General features: G+C 45.1%; 1 protein-coding gene across 5 annotated transcripts in view; it reads left to right on the top strand.

The window, feature by feature from the left end:
* RARB (retinoic acid receptor beta) overlaps positions 1-21,476 on the top strand; it is a 528,277-nt gene that overhangs the window by 485,904 nt on the left and 20,897 nt on the right. For all 5 annotated transcript variants that reach the window (XM_059728848.1, XM_014603110.3, XM_006264282.4 and 2 more), the window contains one exon: positions 10,868-11,028. In XM_059728848.1, the coding sequence (XP_059584831.1) occupies positions 10,868-11,028 (161 nt within the window). The remainder of the gene's footprint in view (positions 1-10,867; positions 11,029-21,476) is intronic.

Here is a 21,476-nt window from a genome sequence, read left to right as displayed (position 1 = left end):
AATGAGACTCTCAATAAAACCCTGAGAAGTAGTGACACTGCAGCTTTACTATGTTGGCTGGCAAAACTATGGTATGAACAAAGTGACTGTAGCTATGCCTAGCCGTGTTTTTGTTAGACTTGATTGAAATCTCCTTGCAGATTAGACTTTAGAGACCTGATGGAGCTACTTGGGAAGCCCAGTTCTAAGAAAGGAATTGTGTCTAACGCTATCTAGGGAAACTGTTATATGGACCTTGAAGGGGAAAAGTTTGCCATGGCTGCACTTTTAGAATAGGAGTAAACCTAGGGTAACCATACGCCCTGGTTTGGCTGGGACAGTCCCACATTTCATAGGCCATCCCGAAGTCCTGGCTGGGTGGTGATAATTGAAGTGAAAGTCCCAGATTGGCAACACCCTGCCCTCACGTGCCCGACATGGCTCCTCCAGAGCAGCATGGAGGTGGGATGCCTCTTACACTGTCTCTGCGGCCACTGCCAACGCACGGGCTGCATGTGGTGCCCCTGGGCAGTTGCCAGCATCAGGGAGGAGGTGCCATGTGGCCACATAGTACAGGCTGGCAGAGCCTGGGGGGGGCACCGCACAGGGGCTGCTCCCAGCTGGATCCAGTCTCCGTGCATGGGGGATAGATCCCAGCTGCAGGCCTCCACGCTGCCCTGCCCAGCCTCACTCTGCCATCAGGGCTCCTGGGAGCCACGGGGTTGCGGCTGTGTGTGCGCATGTATACATCTGCTCAGGGAGGGGCTGGGTCATGTACCTCTCCCCCACAGCTTCCATGTAGAGCTGGGCTCAGGTTGGGCTGCCCCTGCCCCCCTCCATATGGCCACACTAGCCCTGGCCCTGGGTGCTGGATCCGAACCACCATCCAGCCCACAGTTGGAGCAGGCACTGCCCATTCAACATGCTGGGCAAAAGCTTGAGCACCACTGTTATAATGCAGCGAAGCAATGCTGAGCATCTGTTCCACATGACTATAAGCAGTATTACACTGTCCTACATTTGACTGTTTCCTGTACCCAGCAATAATTTGGAAACAAAAAATTTCCTTACACTAAGCTATGTGTATTTTTGACTTGCTTTATATAAAACCTAAATCTTCAAGGCAGACTGAAAGGGGGACAGTTTACACTAGAAATCTGTGAATTTAAGAAATCTAGTATCATTTCAGAACTGTTTAAGGACTAGAGAAATATGGTTTTAAAGAAATGAGAACTAACTGGAACCAGTAGGTGTAGGCATAAGAGAGTGTACAGAGATATAAAAAGGCTGTAGACCTGTCAGGTGGGTAAAAATGCAGTAATAACATGTTTCAGATTATGAGTTTGTAGATGGTTAGCCATTATACAGTAATGTAGCCCTCTCAGGCTATGCTGTAGGCATCCAGGGAGGCAAGTAATCAGAAGAATTGTATTTTCTGAGTTACATAGTCCCTTCCCCTTTGCTCTCTGTGCAGATTCATTTTTTTATCCAAGAGTGTTAATATAAAAATAGGGATGTTCCCCAAATGTACCTGATTTGTGGGAAACTGCCTCTCTCTACAGGGCTAGATCCTAATCTTCAAATAGAGACCAAACTGCCACTGAAATTAGTGAACCCAATGAAGGTCTGTGTTGAAAACTAGCTGGTTTCCAAAGTTGTGAGGTTACTGTATGTGCAGGGAGGGTCTTGTTGGGGTTCCTGGGAGAAACCAGTTCTTTCTTGCTTATCCCCTGCCAAGAACCTCTTCTATGCTGAAGCCTGCCATTTCTATGTACCCAGCCTCTCATCAGGATCAGATCCTGCTCTTCCCTCAAGCTAGGAAGAAGGATTTTGTACAGCAGCACTAAGGAACAAACAGGGCAGGGCAGTGGAAGATCACAGAAGACAGCATGGGAGTAGGAGGCCAGGGAAGTTGTTCAGCCACTTGGGAAAGGCTACTTGCATGTAGTATGGGATGGGCAAGCAGGGAGGAACTGCTGCTTGGAGTTAAGTAGGATAGGAGGGAGAAAAAGGGGAAAGAGTGAATACATAAATGTATTTGGCTCTTGTCCCTGCTCTTGGAACTGTCCAGATGACCTTTTGAGTTGACTAGTTATTGCGTGCTTGTGTGTGTGTATGTGTTTACTTCCTTTAAAAATAAAGGTGTGTTGCCCCTTCTTATTTTTCAGTGAGCTGTGGAGGTAGTTGAACTTGTGGAGTACTTCTATTTTATTGGAAGCTTTTCCCATATCTGAGATCAGATGTTGTACCATCTTATATGCAATGCAGAATCAGCACTGCATTGGTTGCGACTTGCTTAGCCCTAGTTCGGACAAATAGTTAAGTGCTGTTTAGAGGTAAAATACCTGAATTAAAGCCTGGTGGGCTATTTTTTATTATTCTTTTTAAAGCCAACATAATCAAGTAAAATGGATTGGCATGAGTAAAAGCTATTTTAGTTGTCAGAACAATTTAGTTTTCCCCCTAGTTCCAGCCATAATTCACAAGTAGCCATGAACAAAATGAGATAGAACAGGATCTATTTGGTGCGGCCATGTTGGCCAGCCAGTGTCCTGCTCAAAGGTTCATGGATGCTGGAGAACATCATGTAAAACTGAAAAAGCTAGCACCGCAAGAACTGCACAGTAGTAGCAAAGGCGTAGTAAAGTGATTCCCGTGTGAATTATCTCCTTGTAGCTGGGAGTTTTTGGCAACAGTCCATAAGACTGGCCTAAATAATATGTTTGTGTTCCGCAAGCATTTCAAAGCCTTTGAGCTAAGTAGCTGCTGAGGCCTCATGTTTAGCAAATTTGTCAATCAGGTCTTGGAGCTATAAGTAAATCAGGCTTTATTACAAAAGGTTTATTGGTCTTTGCAATTGTGTGGGAGTTTACATAATTTTCTAAGGAGCTCTTTTATCTTTAAGTAATGTAATGATTACAGTTTGCTTCTGGAGTGCAGTAATAGTTTGAAAATTATCATGATGTAAATGGAGGCCATTGGACACTAATTAAGTGGGGAAAAAAAGTTCTTGAAGTCAGCTCTAAGCTCCATTAAACAAATCATGCTTTTTTGGCTTTCTGTGCACCCGGTGCTCACTAGGGTCAGATCCTACCCATTCCTCAAGCTAGGAGGCAGGATTTTGTATAGCAGAGGCCAAGGAATAAACAGGACAGGGCAGCTGGAAGAGCATAGCCAGCAGCACTGAAGAGGGAAGACAAGGGAGGCTCTCCAGCTACTTGGAACAACCACTGTCCTGGAGGATGGGTATGGAGGAGGCAGTCAAGGAGGAACTGTTGCTTGGGCGTTAAGTAGTGTAGGAGGGAGAATATGAAAGAGAGGGTATCTGAGTTTACTTGGCTCCTGTCCCTGCACTTAGCGCTCTCCAGACTATTTGTAATTTGTAATCTGTAATCTCTCTGTTATTGGTAACGCATAGCCTACAAGAAACTAAATGGACAAATATTATCCCTTGAGTATCCTGCCTTTCCTGCCTTTATTCCTAGCTTTTCTTTCTTGCTTGCTTTGAGTTTAGTATTGGCATGTGTAGAATGGGAACAGATAGACAGGGTTTATTCCTTCAGCAGTATGACTGAGCCCCTTGTCACACCCTTGGAGTGGCAACAGCCTAGGTTTTAGCTCAGTCGTACAAGGGACTGAATGGTCCTGATCCAACAGTGGCCTAAAGCAGGTGCCACAAGTGACACAGGCAGCCCTTGTGTGTATGGTATGTAACAGATCCTGGAGGGGGTAGATAGGTCAGGAAGAAGCAGAGCAGTAGGAAGCACAGGACTGGGGGTAGAGAGAAGATGGGTTGATTAGACAGGGGAAGGGCACTGAAGCGGAATATGGGGACACTATGCCTGCCAAGATGGTTGGCCCTCACTGACATAAAGCTTGCACTCGACTTTGGTGGGACTGTTTGTACGCTTAAAATTGAGTACATGGGAAGGTCTTTGCAGAATAAGGACCAAAGTTGACTCTTCGGGGTGCTATACAGCCACTAGTGAGGAAAAATAGCGCTTTTCTAGCTACAGTGCAAAACACATGGTGAATATGCAACTCATTTACCATTATGAGCCTCTGTTTTGTTTTGGTTGTTCTTAGAGGGCTTTTTTGTCTTCCATTTCTGATTGTTTTAATTTCGCACCCCCTCCCATCCCCTTAGCCCCAACTACCCTTAGTTTTGCTGTGGTAATGATATCTTGAGAGAAATCAAATTACTGTATTCATTCATGATGGTCCTGCTTTGAGCAGGGGCTTGGACTAGATGACCTCCTGAGGTCCCTTCCATCCCTCATTTTCTACAATTCTATGATTTTTCAAAAAAGACCACTGATGAGAAGGATTACAAAAACTAGCACTAGTTTTCTTAAATATGCAATATCCTTTCCTTCTTTGGGATCATAGAATCATAGAAGTAGGGTCGGAAGGGACCTTATAGATCTTCAAGTCCAACCCCCTGCCTGGGCAGGAGGAAAACTGGGCTCAAATGACCCCAGCCAGGTAGGCATTGAGCTGCTTCTTAAAGACCCCCAGGGTAGGAGCCAGCACCACTTCCCTTGGAAGTTGGTTCCAGATCCTAGCCACCCTAACTATGAAGTAGTTCCTACGGATGTCTAATCTAAACCTACTCTCCAACAACTTGTGGTCGTTATTCCTTGTTATCCCGGGGGGCTCTAGGGGAAACAAGGTCTCCCCCAAACCCTTCTGGTCCCCCCTAGTGAGTTTATAGACGGTCACAAGGTCCCCCCTCAGCCTTCTCTTGTGAAGGCTGAACAGGTTCAGGTCCCGTAGCCTCTCACTGTAGGGTCTGCCCTGCTGTCCCCGGATCATGCTGGTGGCCCTCCTCTGGACCCTCTCAATGTTGTTCACATCCCTCTTGAAGTGGGGTGCCCAGAACTGGACACAGTACTCCAGCTGTGGCCTGACTAGTATCACGTAGAGGGGGATGATCACCTCCTTGGCCCTACTTGTGATACATCTGTGGATGCACAATAGGGTCCGGTTGGCCCTGCCGACCGTGACTTCACATTGTCAGCCCATGTTCATCTTGGAGTCAGTGATAACTCCAAGATCCCTTTCTGCCTCCGTGCTCTCAAGAAGGGAGTTTCCCATCTTGTAAGTGTGCTGCCGGTTACTCCTGCCCAAGTGCAGCACCCTGCACTTTTCTGTATTGAAACGCATCCTATTTTTGTTAGCCCACCCTTGCAACCTATCCAGGTCTTTCTGCAGTCTTTCCCTCCCTACTAGCGTGCCCACCTCACCCCAGATTTTGGTATTGTCAGCAAATTTGAACAGGTTGCTTTTCACCCCGTCGTCCAAATCGCTGATAAAGAAATTGAATAGTGTGGGCCCAAGGACCGAGCCCTGGGGGACTCCGCTGCCCACTTCCCCCCAGGTCGAATATGACCTGTCCACCACCACCCTCTGAGTACGACCCTTCAGCCAATTTGCAATACATCTGACTGTGTAGGCATCGATGCCACAGTTGCCTAGTTTTTTAATGAGGATGGGGTGGTCGACAGTCTCAAAGGCCTTGCTGAAGTCCAGAAAGACTACATCCACGGCGACACCTGCATCCAATGCTTTTGTGACCTGATCGTAAAAGGCAATTAGGTTGGTCTGACATGACCTGCCCCTAATGAAACCATGCTGGTTGCCCTTGAGCATCATCCCCGATGCTGGCCCATCACAGATGTGCTCCTTGATGATCTTCTCAAAGACTTACCCAGGATTGAGGTAAGACTGATGGATCATACGTAGTCCACATGAAAAATGGTATCCAGAAGACCGATCATTTTTTTTACATGCCACTATGGATATTGGGTAGGGGAAACGTACCAGAGATAAGAACCAGAGTACAAATGTGAAGTCTTCCGCAGGTTTTCCATGCTTCATTATCTATAGCAGGAATGAATTGTGCCTCTGGAATGGGATCATATGGCCCAGAGTTATTAATATAATATTGTCATCTTCAAGCATTCCAAAATGTGGGGTGGAATGCACGCTCCGAAGGGTAGGGAACGATTGCAGGCAGACCTGGACAGGTTAGAAAAGTGGGTAGTACTACAATAGGATGCAGTACAATAAGGACAAGTGCAGAGTGCTGCACCTAGGGTGCAAAAATATCCAGCACACCTACTGGTTGGGAAGTGACCCTCTCAGCAGCACAGAAGCGAAAAGGGATGTCAGAGTCATAGTGGACTCGAAGATGAACGTGAGTCATCAATGTGATGAAAGCATCAGCAAAGCTAACCACACTTTATCATGCATCAGCAGCATTGGTCAGACCACAGTTGGAGTACTGGGTCCAGTTTTGGGGGCCGTACTTCAAGAAGGATGTTGATAGACTTGAGAGGGTCCAAAGGAGGGCCACTTGTATGGTTAGGGGCTTATAGGAGAAGCCCTATGAGGAGACACTGAGGGACCTGGACACTTCAGCCTCCGTAAGAGAAGGCTGAGAGATGATTTTGTGGCTGCCTACAAATTCATTAGGGGGATGCAGCAAGGGATCGGAGATGCTCTGTTCACCAGGGCACCTCTTGGGGAAACAAGGAACCATGGTCACAAACTGACAGAGAGCAGATTTCGGCTAGATATCAGGAAAACTTCATGGTAAGGGCGGCCAAAATTTGGAATGGGCTTCCAAGGGAGGTGGTGCTCTCCCCTACCTTGGGGGTCTTTAAGAGAAGGCTGGATAGGCATCTGGCTGGGGTCATCTGACCCCAGCATTCTTTCCTGCCTAGGCAGGGAGTCCGACTCGATGATCCATTGAGGTCCCTTCTGACCCTAGCATCTATGAATGTTTGAAAATCAGGAGTCAGGCCACAAGGAATTCATACTGGTTTGGAAATCGCAAAGTTTTAAAAATAGTAAATGTTGGGTTCTTTGTGACTTATTTTATGGTGTTCACTGTGTGTCTTACAGTATTTAAGAATGTATGGGGGGAAGGGTTAAGTTTATATGGCAGCCCCTGCAGTCACGTGGTTACATTTATGAAAATTTTAGGTATATTAGATAATTTTGTAGGGTAGATGGTTATGGTGAAAAAAATCTCTTTAAACAAATCTCATGTTTTTGGGGGCCTCAATCATAAGTTTTGAGTGCTAGAGGTTGGTAATACTGTACCCACAAGAGCTATGACTTTAAAAAAATTAAAACTGAGGATCTTTATTGACCACATGATACCAGAAATTGAAGCTTCTGAATTGTGTCACAATGAAATCATGAGACTTGGCAAGACTGGTTGCATATATCAGTTTCCTTGGCCCCTTTTATGAAATTCCCCCAGTTCTTTTAATGCAAGAAGTATAGAGCAGGGGTGAACAAAATGCAGCCCGTGGGCTGGATGCGGCCCACCAGGCCATTCTATCCGGCCCGCAGAGCCTCTAAAAAATGTAGAAAATGAATATTTAGCTGCCTCTGGCTGCCTGTTATGCGGCCTTCGATGGCTTGCCAAAACTCAGTAAGCATTCCCCTGCCCGAAATAATTGCCCGCCCCGGTATAGAGCATCCATCACATTATTATGAGACACTTACATAGGAAACCAGTATTCAGAGGTGCCCTACTCTCCTTTACAGACAAGGAGAGTTGGAAGGTTGATATCAATTCAAGGGCAGAAGTTAAGGTATTTTAGGTACAGTCCCTCTGAGTTTTCATACTTTGAAATGTTTATGTTGCTTTAAAGCTCAGCCTTAGCTCCAAATTTGCTGTTTCTTGACTGCTTTTGAATGATTGCTTTCAAATTTCAAGTAAGTGTTTTTGGTTTGGGGATTTTACATTAATGTGTGCTTTGCTATCCTTCCCTATCAATGCAACTTAGAAAGACACAAGATTATTCTGTTCTTTTTTCTGTGAGATTTAAAAACAATGACATATAAAACACAACATTAAAAGGAATTGCTCCATTACTCTTCCTATGGCTTAGTTATAAATGGAGACTTACTGAAAACAAAACCCTTAAAAATTAAAACTTGATGGTCCTGACAATGAGCAGTAAGAAACAGTGTTTTGTTTTCAACACATTCCCATTTCAAATATTCTCTGTATGAGTGTATTGCTTGTTACAATAACAAACATTCTAACATGCAGAAGTTTGGAATAATCTAAGAATATATAAACTTTTTGATTAAATTGTGGATTAAATTAAGTTGCTGAACTGAATTGGAATGTACAACAAAACCCACGACAACCCAGTGAGAGCATGGGGGGAAATTTGGATGCCCTTGTTTTTACCTTTGTTTTTTTTTGGAAGTGCCTAGCCCTAGCCTCTCCATGATAAAAGGCACTGGAGGGGCATTATGGGGTTTATGAGGTTTGAATGTGTATACACGTATCATCTCACTTAATTTACTGTCTTTACTTGAATGTATATGTAATATAAGATGACTCCAAATATAAGATGATCCCCCCCAATAATTAGATTCTGTATATGGAAAATGTATACATTTTCAGAATTTTCCAGGTATAGAGCCTAAGTAGTTGGAGGGTTGTCTTGATTGCCTCCCTGCCACACACATACTGCTACAGCAGGGAAAGCAGTGGCTGGGAGAAGTGATCGGGTGGCTCCCTTGCCCCCTGTACCACCCACTTCTGCCACCTGCACCCTCCACCCCCCAGGTCCTAACTCCCCAGTCTCTCCCCTCCCCCCACCCTTACTGTCAAATGCTATATGGGCCACTCTATCCTGGAGCCCAGCACGTGGAAGCTCAGCTCATGTCTGACCATTCACTGGTGCTAGTGCTGCTGATTGGCTGGGCAGGGGAAGGACTTTCCATATGCAACTTGCCTTGGAGAGAACCCAGCCTGAGCTGGAGCTGAGCTGCACCTGGCAGTAAGAGGTGAGGGGGAGGGCTCGAAGCTGTGGAGGGGAGGCAGGAGGCTGTTGTGGGTCTGACTCAGGGCCAGAAGCAGAGTCTCAGCAGCCACTTGCTCCCCACACTGCTTCATATACCAATATAATGATTGGATGGAAAACCTCATCTTATATTTGAGTAAATACGGTATAATCCCAAAAGGCATGAACTGTGCAAGCTGAAGAAGGGTGTATTTTCTCTTTGCTGTTTAGTCTGTATGTATGTGTCCATTTTGGAGGGTGTTATTTTGAATTCCTAAAGGCATGTGTTCCTTTAGAATTCTCCAATCGCTGGAGAACCAGTTGACCAGTGGACTCGTAACTCAGTTTCAAAACTTAATTAGTAGGAAGAAGTAAATTGGGATTTCCACTAGGGCAGTCCCAAAGGGTGTTCTGTGGCCGTAAGAGTGATGGACGTGTGCTACAAAAATCCCCATTCTGTGTGAGGAAGTAAATGTTCTTCCCTGCCTGGCATCCTGTCCCTGCCCCAGCTACTCCAGCAGCATCTGGAGCTGCTACACTGGGGACTGCCACCACTGCTGCTGCCTTCCCTCACCCTTTCCTACTCCCCAGGCAGCCCCTGTGCCAGTCTTCCCTCTCCTCTGCAGTGAACTCTGCTGCAAGTGGGCAGGCAGGCTTTGCAGCCTGGCTTGTCCCTTCTGGTCTGCTTGTGTTTCTGGAGCTGCTGGGGTGGTCACTGTTGTGTGTGACCAGGAGCAGCCTTAGCAGCAGGGCCTGCTCTTGCCCCATCCATATCTTTGGTGAATTTAGGTCTAGTTCAGTGATTTTTCAACTAGGGTGCTGCAAAATTTGGAGAAGTTATGGAGGGGTCCGTGAACCTAAAAAGGGTGAAAACCATTGGTATAGAGACTAATCCTTTTCATAAAGAAAGATGCCTTTGGTGTAATTTTTTTCACAGGACATCTTGGCTCTGGTATGATTTTCTGACAGGGGTATGGAGTATGTTATAGGTTTTGGGGAGGTGGGGGGGAAATATATCCCTTTTTGGGTGTAAGAGTCAAGTGTACCACCAATTTTAATCCAGAGAAAAAGTGCACCAGGTATCAAAAGTTTGAAACACACTGCACTAGGGATCCCAAATGATTTACCCAAGTTTGCCCGTTGTCTATGTACTCCAGCTCCTACTCCTAGTAGAATTATATCTGTACCGGCTTAGAAAAAGTAGATTCATAATAGGTATATAGTTCGTCATAGATGTTTTCATAGAGAAAGAGTTGGCCTTGTGGTTAACTGCAGGAAATACCTTCAGGAATTCTGGGTTCTGTTCCTGTGCCTACCATAGTCTTTGGGGACTTATACAAGTTACATTTTTCATGCGATACAGCTCCTGAAACTGCTTTACAGCCATGACATAACACACATGCATGGCTGCAGAGCAATTTTAAAGTAGCCAGTCACACAGAAAATTAACCCTTGATAAATCAGGTATTAGCTGAAGGTGCTATAGAGCAGAGTGCCTTAAGGAACTTGTATTCCCTGGAGGGTTAATTTCTTGTGCCTTTGAGGGGCTGTGCTGGTGCTTGTGCGAATGTCTGTTGGGTATGGGGGAGATACTTTAACTCATGGTGCTTTGTGTAAAGTGCCATGAGTTAGAGTACAGCTCCTGAACATCTATATCTCACAAAGTTGTTGCCATGAAAGGGTGCAAAGCTGTGCTACAGTTCTTCAGAGGGTAGGCACTTAGGGAAGTATAAAAATGTAATAGTGTACTTACATTTATAAATATGGCATACCTCCAAAAGGTATATTAACACTGCCAACAAAAAGTTGGCTTTTATCTTCTATATACATATACGAGAATAAATTGCTCTATTAGCCCATGTGTATTTAATATTACTGATAGTATTTTAGCAAATAAAATTGCTTTTCTTCTCCAGTTCTGTAACATTTTTGCACCCATTTAAAGTACTTAATGTATAAAGAAAGAAATATGTAGCAGTACTTTGAAGCAAAGCTCTGAAAGCAGCGTGGGGCTCTCTGATTAACTGAACCTGAACTGTTTCCTCCCCTCCCCCCACCCTTGTCTCTAGCTGTCAGAAATGACAGGAACAAAAAGAAGAAGGAGCCTTCAAAGCAGGAGTCCACAGAACACTATGAAATGACAGCAGAGTTGGATGATCTCACTGAGAAAATCCGGAAAGCGCACCAGGAAACCTTCCCTTCACTGTGCCAGCTGGGAAAATACACTACGGTGAGTGCTGTTCATAAGGAACATGCTTGGTAAGAGGAAAGTCTGACCTCAGGGTGGGAATTATGTACCTTACACTCTCACAGAAATACTGCAGTAGATAATTACTAGACTCTTGTTGCCTTTGTGAAGTACACATGTGAACAGAAATATGGAATGTGGAAAATCCCATCACTTAAAATGGAGATAGTACAGGGGGGAGAAAATAACAGCCTATGGGCCAGGTCTGGCCCACCAGGTGATTCTGTCTGGCCTCCAGCATTCTCCACACTCCTCTCTCCCTCCTGTGGGAGCCGCCAGCTGCTGCAGCAGCAGCAGCTCCAGCTCCGACTCCCAGGACTGCAACCCACTATGGAGCATGGCTGGGGCTGAGGTGCATAGCAGGGTGAGTGCCTGCAGGGCCACAATTGGACTCAGCCCCTAAATATCCCCCCACCCTCCTCTCCTTCTGCCCCAGCTCCTGCTGCAGGCACTGGTCCACACTGGACTCCGGACGCCTTCCCCTCCTGCCACCCCATGGCACGAGTTTACATGTGGTGGCAGTAGTGAAGCAGCACAGGAATCAGGAGCCCCCCAGTCCCCCCACCCCACCCCACAGCTGTGAGAGTTGGTGCCGTGGAATTGCTGGACAAGTGGGGGCCGCTCCAGAGGTCCTGGGGTGCAGACGCCACTGCTGCTTTGCTCCCCCTGGACTGCCTCCACCCTGAGGCCTCTGCAGAGGCCTCCGCTCAGCCAGCAATGCCATAGTACTGACCCTCACAGTTGCAGGGACTTCCTGCTTCCCACACTGCTTCTCCACCACCACCATATGTAAACTCATGCAGCAGCCCCTGCCCCTGCACCATGCTGCCCCTGTGGCTGCCTGCTTCCCACTGCCTGTTGCCCATGAACCCCCAACGAGCCTCCTGCTCCCACCCCCACACTTGGCTTGCTGCACTGTCACCCTGCACCTGCCCCGCCGCTGTAGCTGCAGGGAAGGTAGAAGAGGGGGGAATAATGCTTTGTGCAGCAGCAGGAGGGAGGAAGAGGAGGGAGAAGCAAGTTAGTCTCTCCCCCCAAGCTCCGATACAAAGGAATGGGAGAAGACTGGGGGAGGGGGTTGGCAAGGCAGACCCAGGAGCAACAGCGTCATACAGGAAAGGGAGGGAAGAAATGACTTAGATCACTCCAAATGGGAGTTCCCTCCCACCCCAAGCACCTAGACAAGGAGCTGGGCTGGCCCAGGCCAAAGCGCAGGGCCCCTGGGTGGGAGGGACAGACACGTTTGTGGCCCTGCCTACAGCAGGGGTGGGGGTGGCATTGGAGTCACTAGGAGAGAGCATTCCACCCCAGACCTGAAGTGGGGACCTGGCATTTTCCCAGTGCTACCAAGAACCCTAAGCCCTTCACCTGCTGGCGCAGAAGGGACTGTGTTGCCCCAGGGACAGGGCCATGAGGCTGTCCTGCTGTAGCTGTACAGGGGCATCAGCACCTGCATCCTCCTGGCTTGGAGGGACTGGCTGCAGGAGCTCCTGTGGCCTCCTAGCTGAAGCCAGGAACCCCTGAGATCATGGGTTGGTTTAGATCCTTGATCCATGAAGTCCAGGCTCCTGTCAGGCAGAAGGTCCAGCCAGGGTGTCTATCCACCACGTTCCTCTCCCACTTGCAGCCTCCAGCCTGGAGGGGCCAGGAAGCTCTGCTTGCCCTGCATGCCCAGGCTCAATATACAAGAGTAAGCCTTTATTCTGAGCTATTATGCAATTGTCTCTATATACACTACTCAAAAAAACATAAATCAGGACAAAAGCCATTTTTAAAAATTAAAATATTTTATAGTAGATGTTTGATTTTTAGTATGTGAGTTTTTATCTATAATTTGTTAAAATGATATCTTTTGGAAAATGTTATGTGTATGGACCTCCAATTGGTTCAGCGCCATTCTTGGGGAGGTCCAATGCCCCTGAAATCCCCACTGATTGGTTGAGGGCAATGGGACAGATTGTTAGAGGGGTCACAAGCCCTTACTACCTGAGAGGTCATGCCTATGCCTTCTGGCCTAGGGGGCAGGCCATGGACCATGAAGGCAGGCCTTCCAGAGGAGCAGTTTTTCCCAGTCAAGGGGTGGACTTTCTGATGTCAAGGACCATGTGATGGAGGCAGGTAATTTTGGGACCAACATAATGGCCAACAGGGCAGCCCACATGGTGGCAAAGGGGGTGGGGTTTGGAGTTGGGTGGGCTTATATCATGGATTGTGTGACGATGGGACTTCTGGTTCCAAGACTACAAACTCTCCTCCCAAAAGGGGAGGGGACTCTCCTCTCCTTCAGGGCAAGGGGACTTCTGGTCCCAAGATGGCAGCCAGGGAGCAGGACACCTGTCAAAGGGTGGGACTTAACAATTTGACAAGAAGTGTACCCTTGTGGCCCTTGAGAGCTGACAAAAATTCATTAAGTGGTCCTCAACCCAAAATAATTATCCCCTGCCCCCGAGATAGCATTTCACCTAGCAAATGGATGGGCTCAGAATCCCTGGGGTTATTCGCATGTGTAAAGTTCAGCATGTGCCTACATTTTTTTGTAAGCAATATGCTAGTTGGTATGGATCTAACCTGGGGACCTAATGTAGTTTTGTAGCTTTACGAGTGTTACTGGATAATGGCTAACAATTGCTCCTGAGAATGCAGGTGAACTACTTAGGCTAAGGGGAATGTGGAGGTTATCTGCTCCATCTTACATAGCAAATAAACTGTCTTGCAAAATGCCACTTTGCAAATGAGGCTAAAAATATTTACAAAATAATTTCTATGGAGAAAGTTTTCATCTCCTGAAGTCTGTCTTTGTGCCTATGTGGTTTGTGTTAGTCAATGCATAAAATGAGCAGCATTTATTCACCAAGTGTGCAAAAGCAGCAGTTAAAGGTATGCTAAATATACACAAGGTCATATTTAAAGACATTAGAACATAGGAATCATTCTGTGGGATCTCTAGAATGGACTAGTACTAGCTATACCGGGGCCAATACTAGGCATTCTGAGGAAGGTGGAGAATATCCTGTAGTAGGCTTGCTAAGAAGAATTTTTCCAACTATTTGAGTTGGTCTAATAAAAGATTTACCCAAAGGACCTTGTCTGCCTATGTCTTTAGATCAACACGGCTACAACCTATACCCCTGTAGTAGGCAAGCACAGGTTCTCCTTTGTTAGTTCATGAGATCAGGGAAGGGAATGCTTTTCAGGGAAGGACAAAGTGGCTGGATGGATTTTAATGCTTGTGCTATGAGGTCCCCATCAGCTTATGAGGCCACGATCTTAGAGATTTACCATAAACCTGTCTGTAGATAAGGTGCTCTGCCCCATGCCATAGTTCTTAGTCTTCCTTAAACACTGAAGCCTTAATTGAGGAAAACACTAACACTGGTGTGCAGTCATGGTTGCCTTCACTGAGTAGTATTTTACTGAATACCACATGTGCAAGGTTTTCAGCTACACCAACATTGTAATAAAAACTTTTGCCATTTGATTTTGAGAACAGTTTAAAATAATTAGCCCTGGAAAAAAAACCAAAAAAATTCTCCACAGCTACATGCTTCTCTGGCAGTATCTCTTTACTCCTGCTTGTGTTAGACTTAGTCAAAACAATCAATGCAGGCATGCCGTTAAATAACAGGAATTACTGAAGTGGCCAAGCACGTTCAGCTCTCCTGGGACATGTACAGTACGCTCGGCTGTAAGCTTGAAAACAGCCAGCTGGTGACATAACAAAAAGTTCTTGTTAGGCTCCAAGACTGTGGGGTTTGCAGAGTGGCTTTTCAAGGGATCTCCTGTTTTAATTCCCTATGCAAAAATGCATCCTGTCTCAATTCATCTCTAGCTCTCTAGCATCTAACAGACTCTGAGTTCTCTAAACATCAAACTGTTTCTGGAAGATAAGTGTTGAAAAACCTTCCTGTGTTTAGGGAAATTTGCTTTTTTCCATACAAGAACTAATCACATGTCCACAGCTGGAATGCATGCCCTCAGACTGGAATGCATTCCAGAGTTTTATGCTTAGAGGCTGTGTCGTAAACTGGCTAGCCGGGAATGGCATATCTGTATCCATCCAATATAAGCAAGTTATAATGCTTTGTGTTCACCCTGCATTACAACTGGACAGTGTCTCTATGCTCCCAGAATTTAGTGTAGCTAATGAACTCTCAAAAGGTAAACAGGGGCTCTGCTATATTTTCACATTATAAATTGAATGCTAAAGTATAATTTTGTCCTTGAAACTATATGAATATGGGTGCAATTCATCCTGTGTTTCATTACTGCATAAGTAGGTGAATTGTAGCCTAGTTTGGCTTTGGGGCCTTAAAGCACCTGGTCTGGTCATCTGTCATGTGAGGCTGAGTTGAGCGGGGTTGCTTCAGAACATAATTCCAAACAGAGGACTTGGGAGGCATGTGATCTTGCCTGTTTGGGTGGTTGTATAATGTTTTTCTGGAGTTTATTAACTTTTTAAGTGAACTTGCAGAATGTGGCTACAGACTCTGCTGCTTTATGGCGGTCTGGATGAATGAGTCTTGGTTAAACAATGAAACCCAGAGAGGGTTATTCTCTCTCTCCCTGGATCTTTTCTATACTACCATAGGTACCTAACCCTCCTCCCTCCCAATTGATGTGCTTTGATATTGGTACTATTTTCACTTGGCCTTCTTGTTTGCAGACAGCTTCCCCAATTATTACAGTGCTAGTTATTTAAATATCAATTATGTAATTTGGCTCTGGCTATTCTAGCATTTTAGATGGGAATCTAAAATTATCAGATAATAGTCATTAGTATCATACCCCTTACCTGTATCAGAAAGGGTTAATTAAAGTGATACAATGTGAGGTTTCCCCAGCTGTTGGCTCACTCCAGCAGTAAAGTTTGAAGATAGAGTGAACCTCAGTAAAACTTGAGGATAGAGTGAATCCAAACCTCAGCATGTGCAGGACAAAATACAAGGCCATTTCTTTAGCTGAGTTTTCTTTCTTGAGCTTAGTTTTCTAAAACAAAGCTGGAAAAGGCCTCCCTGTACAAGAGAAACAGAAAGTCCTTATAATATTTTAATTAGTAGGATGCTTGTGCTCTGTTGAAAAAATCTGGTTAAATATTTAGGTGATAATGCATGCTGTTGTTTGGTATGATTGCATGCTTTTTAGTGTCCTTTGAGAAATTTGATACAGAGACCAAAAGAATCCTTAAAAATTAGGAATTAACCATCATTTAGAAAAGTTACAAGACCAAGGAAAGCTAGGAGTGTCAGCTAAGAGTTAGCATTTTCTTATCTTTATTAGTAGTAACCAAGTATCACAGCCAGAAGATTGCCTAGCCTTGCTCTTAACGAGACCACTGAATCTAAACATTTTATGAAAGACCGCTTTCTCACCACTTGTACTATGTGGATTGGTTCTTTAAACCACTTCATGGTTTTTTTAACTAGAGATGAGAATTAAACATTGGAATCAAACAGATCAGATCAGAGTTGATGAGTTGCAGATTCCTTTCCTCTGTGGAGTTGTGGAAGGAAGGAGGGTGGATCAAGAGGGGGCGCAGTGACGTGGACTCCTCTTGCCCCACACACACACTACAGTCAACAGTGCTGAGGGAGCATCAGCCAGAGACTTTTTTTCAGTTCCCGGATTAAGTAAAAATCCCCCTGCCTCTTCCCCTCCATGCTCAGCAGCACCTCACCGTTCCTTCTCTATCCCCTCCTCTGCCCCCTGCGGTCTCTATCCCCAGCAGTAGGAGTTGGGGGGAGGCTTCAGAGCCACTCCAACCCCCTCCAGCTGGGCTCTATGGGCAACCAAGCTCAGCTAGGAACAGCAGCAGCGATGGGCAAGTTTATCCTCCTGCCTGATCCTCTGTGTTCCCTGCCAGGCTGGGAGCTGGCGCTGAGGAAAGAGACCCACCTGTTGCCCCTGCCACCACTGTCTGGCTGAACCTGGCTCCATGTGCAGCTCTGCTGCAGTGGGACAGAAGCAGCTCTGGAGCCTGGGTCAACTGGAGACAGTAGCAGGCTGGGGTGGGGGACTGGGTGGGGAGGGGACATACCACTGAGCATGGAGGGAAAGGGACGGGGAAGGGAAGATTCTTATCTGACTGAGGGACCCAGCTGCTGCTCCTGGGGCATGGTCTGCCTGCATGGGGGGAGAGTTGGGAGTAGGGGTTTGCAGCCACCCCTGCAACATTGGTCACTGCTCCTGCACCCTTTACATAATGCTGGTGGAGAAAGCCACCTTCCAGCAGTAGGATTCCTTGACGGTTCTGGCAGCCCTGCGTGCGTTTCATTGATTAGGATTTTCTTCCTTTCTTTTGTATAAAGAGCCCTGGGCCCTGAGCGCCCAAACAGCAAGGCAGAAAGAGCTACAAAGCACTGCAGAGGGAGGCAACCCTAGGAAATCTATGGGAGGCCTCAGCCCACAAGTATCCGAATGTTTTACCTGTCAAGCATTGCAAGGGGGTGGAGATTTTTTTCATGTCATGCATCTTGGAGGAAATATATTTTTTTTTCTTCATTTAAAATTGGCTATGTCTTGGGAGAGGAATGAGAGAATTTGTGCATCAATCTCTCTCTTAGAGTCCCCTAATAATAAAAAAGACTGCTTAAAATGACTGGGAAATTTATTATCATAGGAATTTATTCTCAGAGTAAATTCCCTAAATCATTTGAATTAACAGGTGCATTTGCTGGGCAATGGCAAATGCAGCTCTGTCAATGATGAGAGCCAGCAAGCTGTTTAAACATAATGGATTTCAAAAGTCCATTATAAATAGATCTGTTTTATTACTGTCATCCAGCTAAGAGAAAGTGCCTTTGTAATTTCTCTAGAGATGTCATACTTTATAGTATAATTGAGTGTAACTATGCTGCTTGTCCCCTGAGACTGATATTATTTGTAAGTCTACAGCTGTGTTACATCCAGCCTCGTGATAGAGGGAGGATAAACCAGAAAATAATTTTTACTCTGTGGACCTTTGCTTCAGGTTGTCCCAGATTGCTCTTTGCTAGCAGGGAGCAGACAGATTTGCTTCCCTGTGGTGTTTTGTTCTTTGTAGCTGTTTCACTTTAGAGTTGCAAGACTTCTCTGCTGTACTGTTAGAGAGATAATGTGATGTACCTTGACCCTGGGACTCAACAAAGGAACACACTGAATTCCTCGATCCCAGTTGCATTAGACTGAGCGCATTGCTGCTTTTGCTAAAGAGGACTATCAGGCGTCACTGATTAAACCATTGTGGGACCTATGAGCCTTGTTCCATTTGTAAAGTGGATTTTAAAGACAGTAGGGATTCCACTACAGCGTGTGTTTCCACGAGTACCTTGTCCTGTATTGTTATGTGGAGGGAGAGCAGATTGAAGTGGAGAGCAAAAATGATTGAAAAAATGGGATCAATTTATGTGGCAAAAATGGCCATTTAATTGGATTTCATAGCATGGTTGGGCTTTTCCACTGATAAAGATGTCACTGGGGTGCATTACAGTATTGTTCCACCATATGTGCACCAGTACAGGATTATGGGAAGCACAGTCCTTAAACATATGCACGGCTGCTTGTGGAAAAGGCACCCGAAATACTGCCTCAATAAAACGCCAAGCAAAACTCATCATGTTTGAAGCTTTTTCACAGCATGCAGAGAAGAGATCCCTAGGCACATCTAATCAGAGGTTCTATTTCTATCATGCATTTTATTAACCCCATGTTTTATTGCTCAGCCTATACATTGATGTAGAATCAATTTTATTTTTTCATATCTGGGAATGCTGCTAAAATCATAGCTGTTTTCCGTGACACTTATAGCCACCTTCGTTACCAAATAAAATGTTAAAAAGCTTTCTATTTGCAGCATTCGTGGGATAATGCATAAGCAATTTCAGACCCGGTGCCTCTGAATCTGGCAACTGCTACAATAAAACACCAAGTTACTCTGTATTTTATTAACTGTCTTTTCTCTTCAGTTTGCTTAATAGTGAGTTAGATTTACATTTTGTTAAGATTGCTGTGCATTACTTTTAATAGCAGACATGTCAAACTTCCCTGTGCCAGTAGTGTAGCATGATAAAGTAACCCTATGTGATACTGATGAAGATTTCGTTCACACTTGCTGGTTTCATGCCCTGTCTTTTTTTCCAGATGGATACCCTATTGTAAAATGATTTCCTGCTTTAGGCTCTGCTTTGTGTAGCTCTGTGCTATGCCATCTTTCTATGAACTGGATAAACTGCCTATTAAATTTAATTACAGCCTGAATGACTGCACATCTTGATCTTATTTTTCCCCCAATGTACTGTATTTCACCAAGGTCCTTGAGGATGAAATAAAATAAATCTGAGGGATGCATACTCAGTAACTGAAAGAAATGTTTCAAAGGGCATTACGATGACTGTTAACCCATTACTTTTGGGCCATCTTGAAGGCAATCCTTTAGTTTTAGGGTTATATAGACATTTCCTCTTGTCTTCTCTCCTGTCATTAAAAAAAAATGAAGCTGATTTTAAGAACTCCTCAGGATAGAGTTATAAATAGAAACACCACTCCATCATTTCTACCTCTCTGAAAGGAGAACAAAAGGCACAGATGATGATTAAAGCTACACACTTATGTTATAGGCTTCAGTCTCTCCTCCATCACAGAGGGGAGGATTGTGGGACAAACTGGGATCAGGGGAGTCAGTTGTGGCCTGTAGGGCTTGTCCCAGTGCAAGTGAGGGATACATGAGGGTGGCAGAAGGGCACTCCCACCAGTGGAGGGTCCTATGTAGCAGAGCAGTTAAGGAGCTAAGATAAGAGTGCCCACCATAACTTCCCCTTCATCCCCTGCCTCTCCATTGCTCCAAACATCCCTACCACGAATCTTCTTTCATCTTACAGCAGAGGTTGAAAGGCAGTCATACTCAATCTTTCTGGCATTCAGGCTGGATGACTGGGGCACAGCCGGTCTGTGGCTGCATCTAGTGTGCGGGGCCAGGTCTGACTGTTCCCAGAGCTGCAGCAATTAACACTGCCACCGGTCCCCCACCACCAAATTTCTGGGCCTACAGGGAACCCCACGGGCCAGATCACTGGGCTCCATGAGCAATGGAAGAAACAACTACCTCTGTGAGGTTTTTGTCAGTTCACTTGTAATTCTTCCCTAGCTGCTTGAAGATCATTTTGCACCAAATATTCAGAACGAAGTGGTCTTAGTCAGCTGGAGAGTCCAGTCCTATATCAGGTAGGAGACTGAATGGTTGAGGGAAATTAATAATGGAATACAGGCTATTTCAAATATAACTGATGTAACATGAACCCGGGGGGAATAACCAAAGGCAGTTGTTTTGTGATGGTGCTGGCAATCTCCAACCATTTTCTAAGAAAGAGGTGCCTATCACTGATAGCAAAAGTGGAGTGGGAGTGTTGTCAGAGAGACAAAAAAATCCTAGTGGCTTCACAATAGTGAACTAACTTTGTCTGCATAAGAAATTATCTGAGCAAGTTTAAGGCCTTGTTGGAAGGCGTTTTGCATCAGTTAGTTTCCCTCTGTCTGCTAGAGGCAGGACTTTAGTTTCTCAGTGGTGTCAGCCTTGGCACCTTTCATAAGTGACAGCTTTTTACAGAGTCATGTTTGTCTTGTACTGAGATAGGTTTCTTGCTGTGGCAGAGAAGATGAAACAGCTGAAGGGGGACAGTACAGAAACCCACTGAGGATGAGGAACTTCTGTGGGGAGTATAGAAAGTAACTTGGAAAAAATTTGAGACATTTAAAAGATTGCTGAATAAAAAACAAAGCAGTTGAGAATAGTATTATGTGGCCGCAAGGTAAATTAATAGCTTGTTAGATCAGTTGGTTATCTCTAAAGTCTTATTCATTTTTATGCATTTTTGAGTGTTCTTAAAATACATGATCCGGCACCTTCTGCATCTGATCCAGCTGCAAGTCCCTATGGATAGAAAAGTCCTTCTTTCCAGAACAGAGTGCCTTAGTAGATAAAGCTCACTTCCAGATCCTGGAAATTGGCCAGTTCTCAGATGACATCCACGTTAGCGTTAACTCACGTTTTTTAAGGGTAAAGTGACACTCTTCTCTATTTAAAATCCTGAAATCACATGTCCACACTGAAGGGATAAATGTCCTACTATATATGACCTGCAAAGAGAGAGATTAGTCTGAATCCTGTGTTTGTGGCTGTAGAAGTTCACAATTAGTGAAGGGATATTTCCTTTTAGAGTATTTTCTAAGAAATTCTGAACTTCATACTCTTAATGAAGATATGGCTTTAAACATTGCATAGTGCTTCCCACAGTGAGGGAGAGTTGTAGTGTTCTGTAAAGAAATGCTTTTCTCTAATCCATGAGGGACTTTCTCTTGAGAAAATGAAAACCTTTGCAGAGAGACAGAGAAGATAAATTAAGTAGAACTAATTTGCTAAGACCCTAAGTATGTGAAACTATGTTCCAAATATTTGGCTG

This window comes from Alligator mississippiensis, chromosome 5 (genome assembly GCF_030867095.1).
Source record: "Alligator mississippiensis isolate rAllMis1 chromosome 5, rAllMis1, whole genome shotgun sequence".
Classification (NCBI taxonomy): domain Eukaryota; kingdom Metazoa; phylum Chordata; order Crocodylia; family Alligatoridae; genus Alligator; species Alligator mississippiensis.
This window is presented reverse-complemented; position numbering and strand designations above follow the sequence as displayed.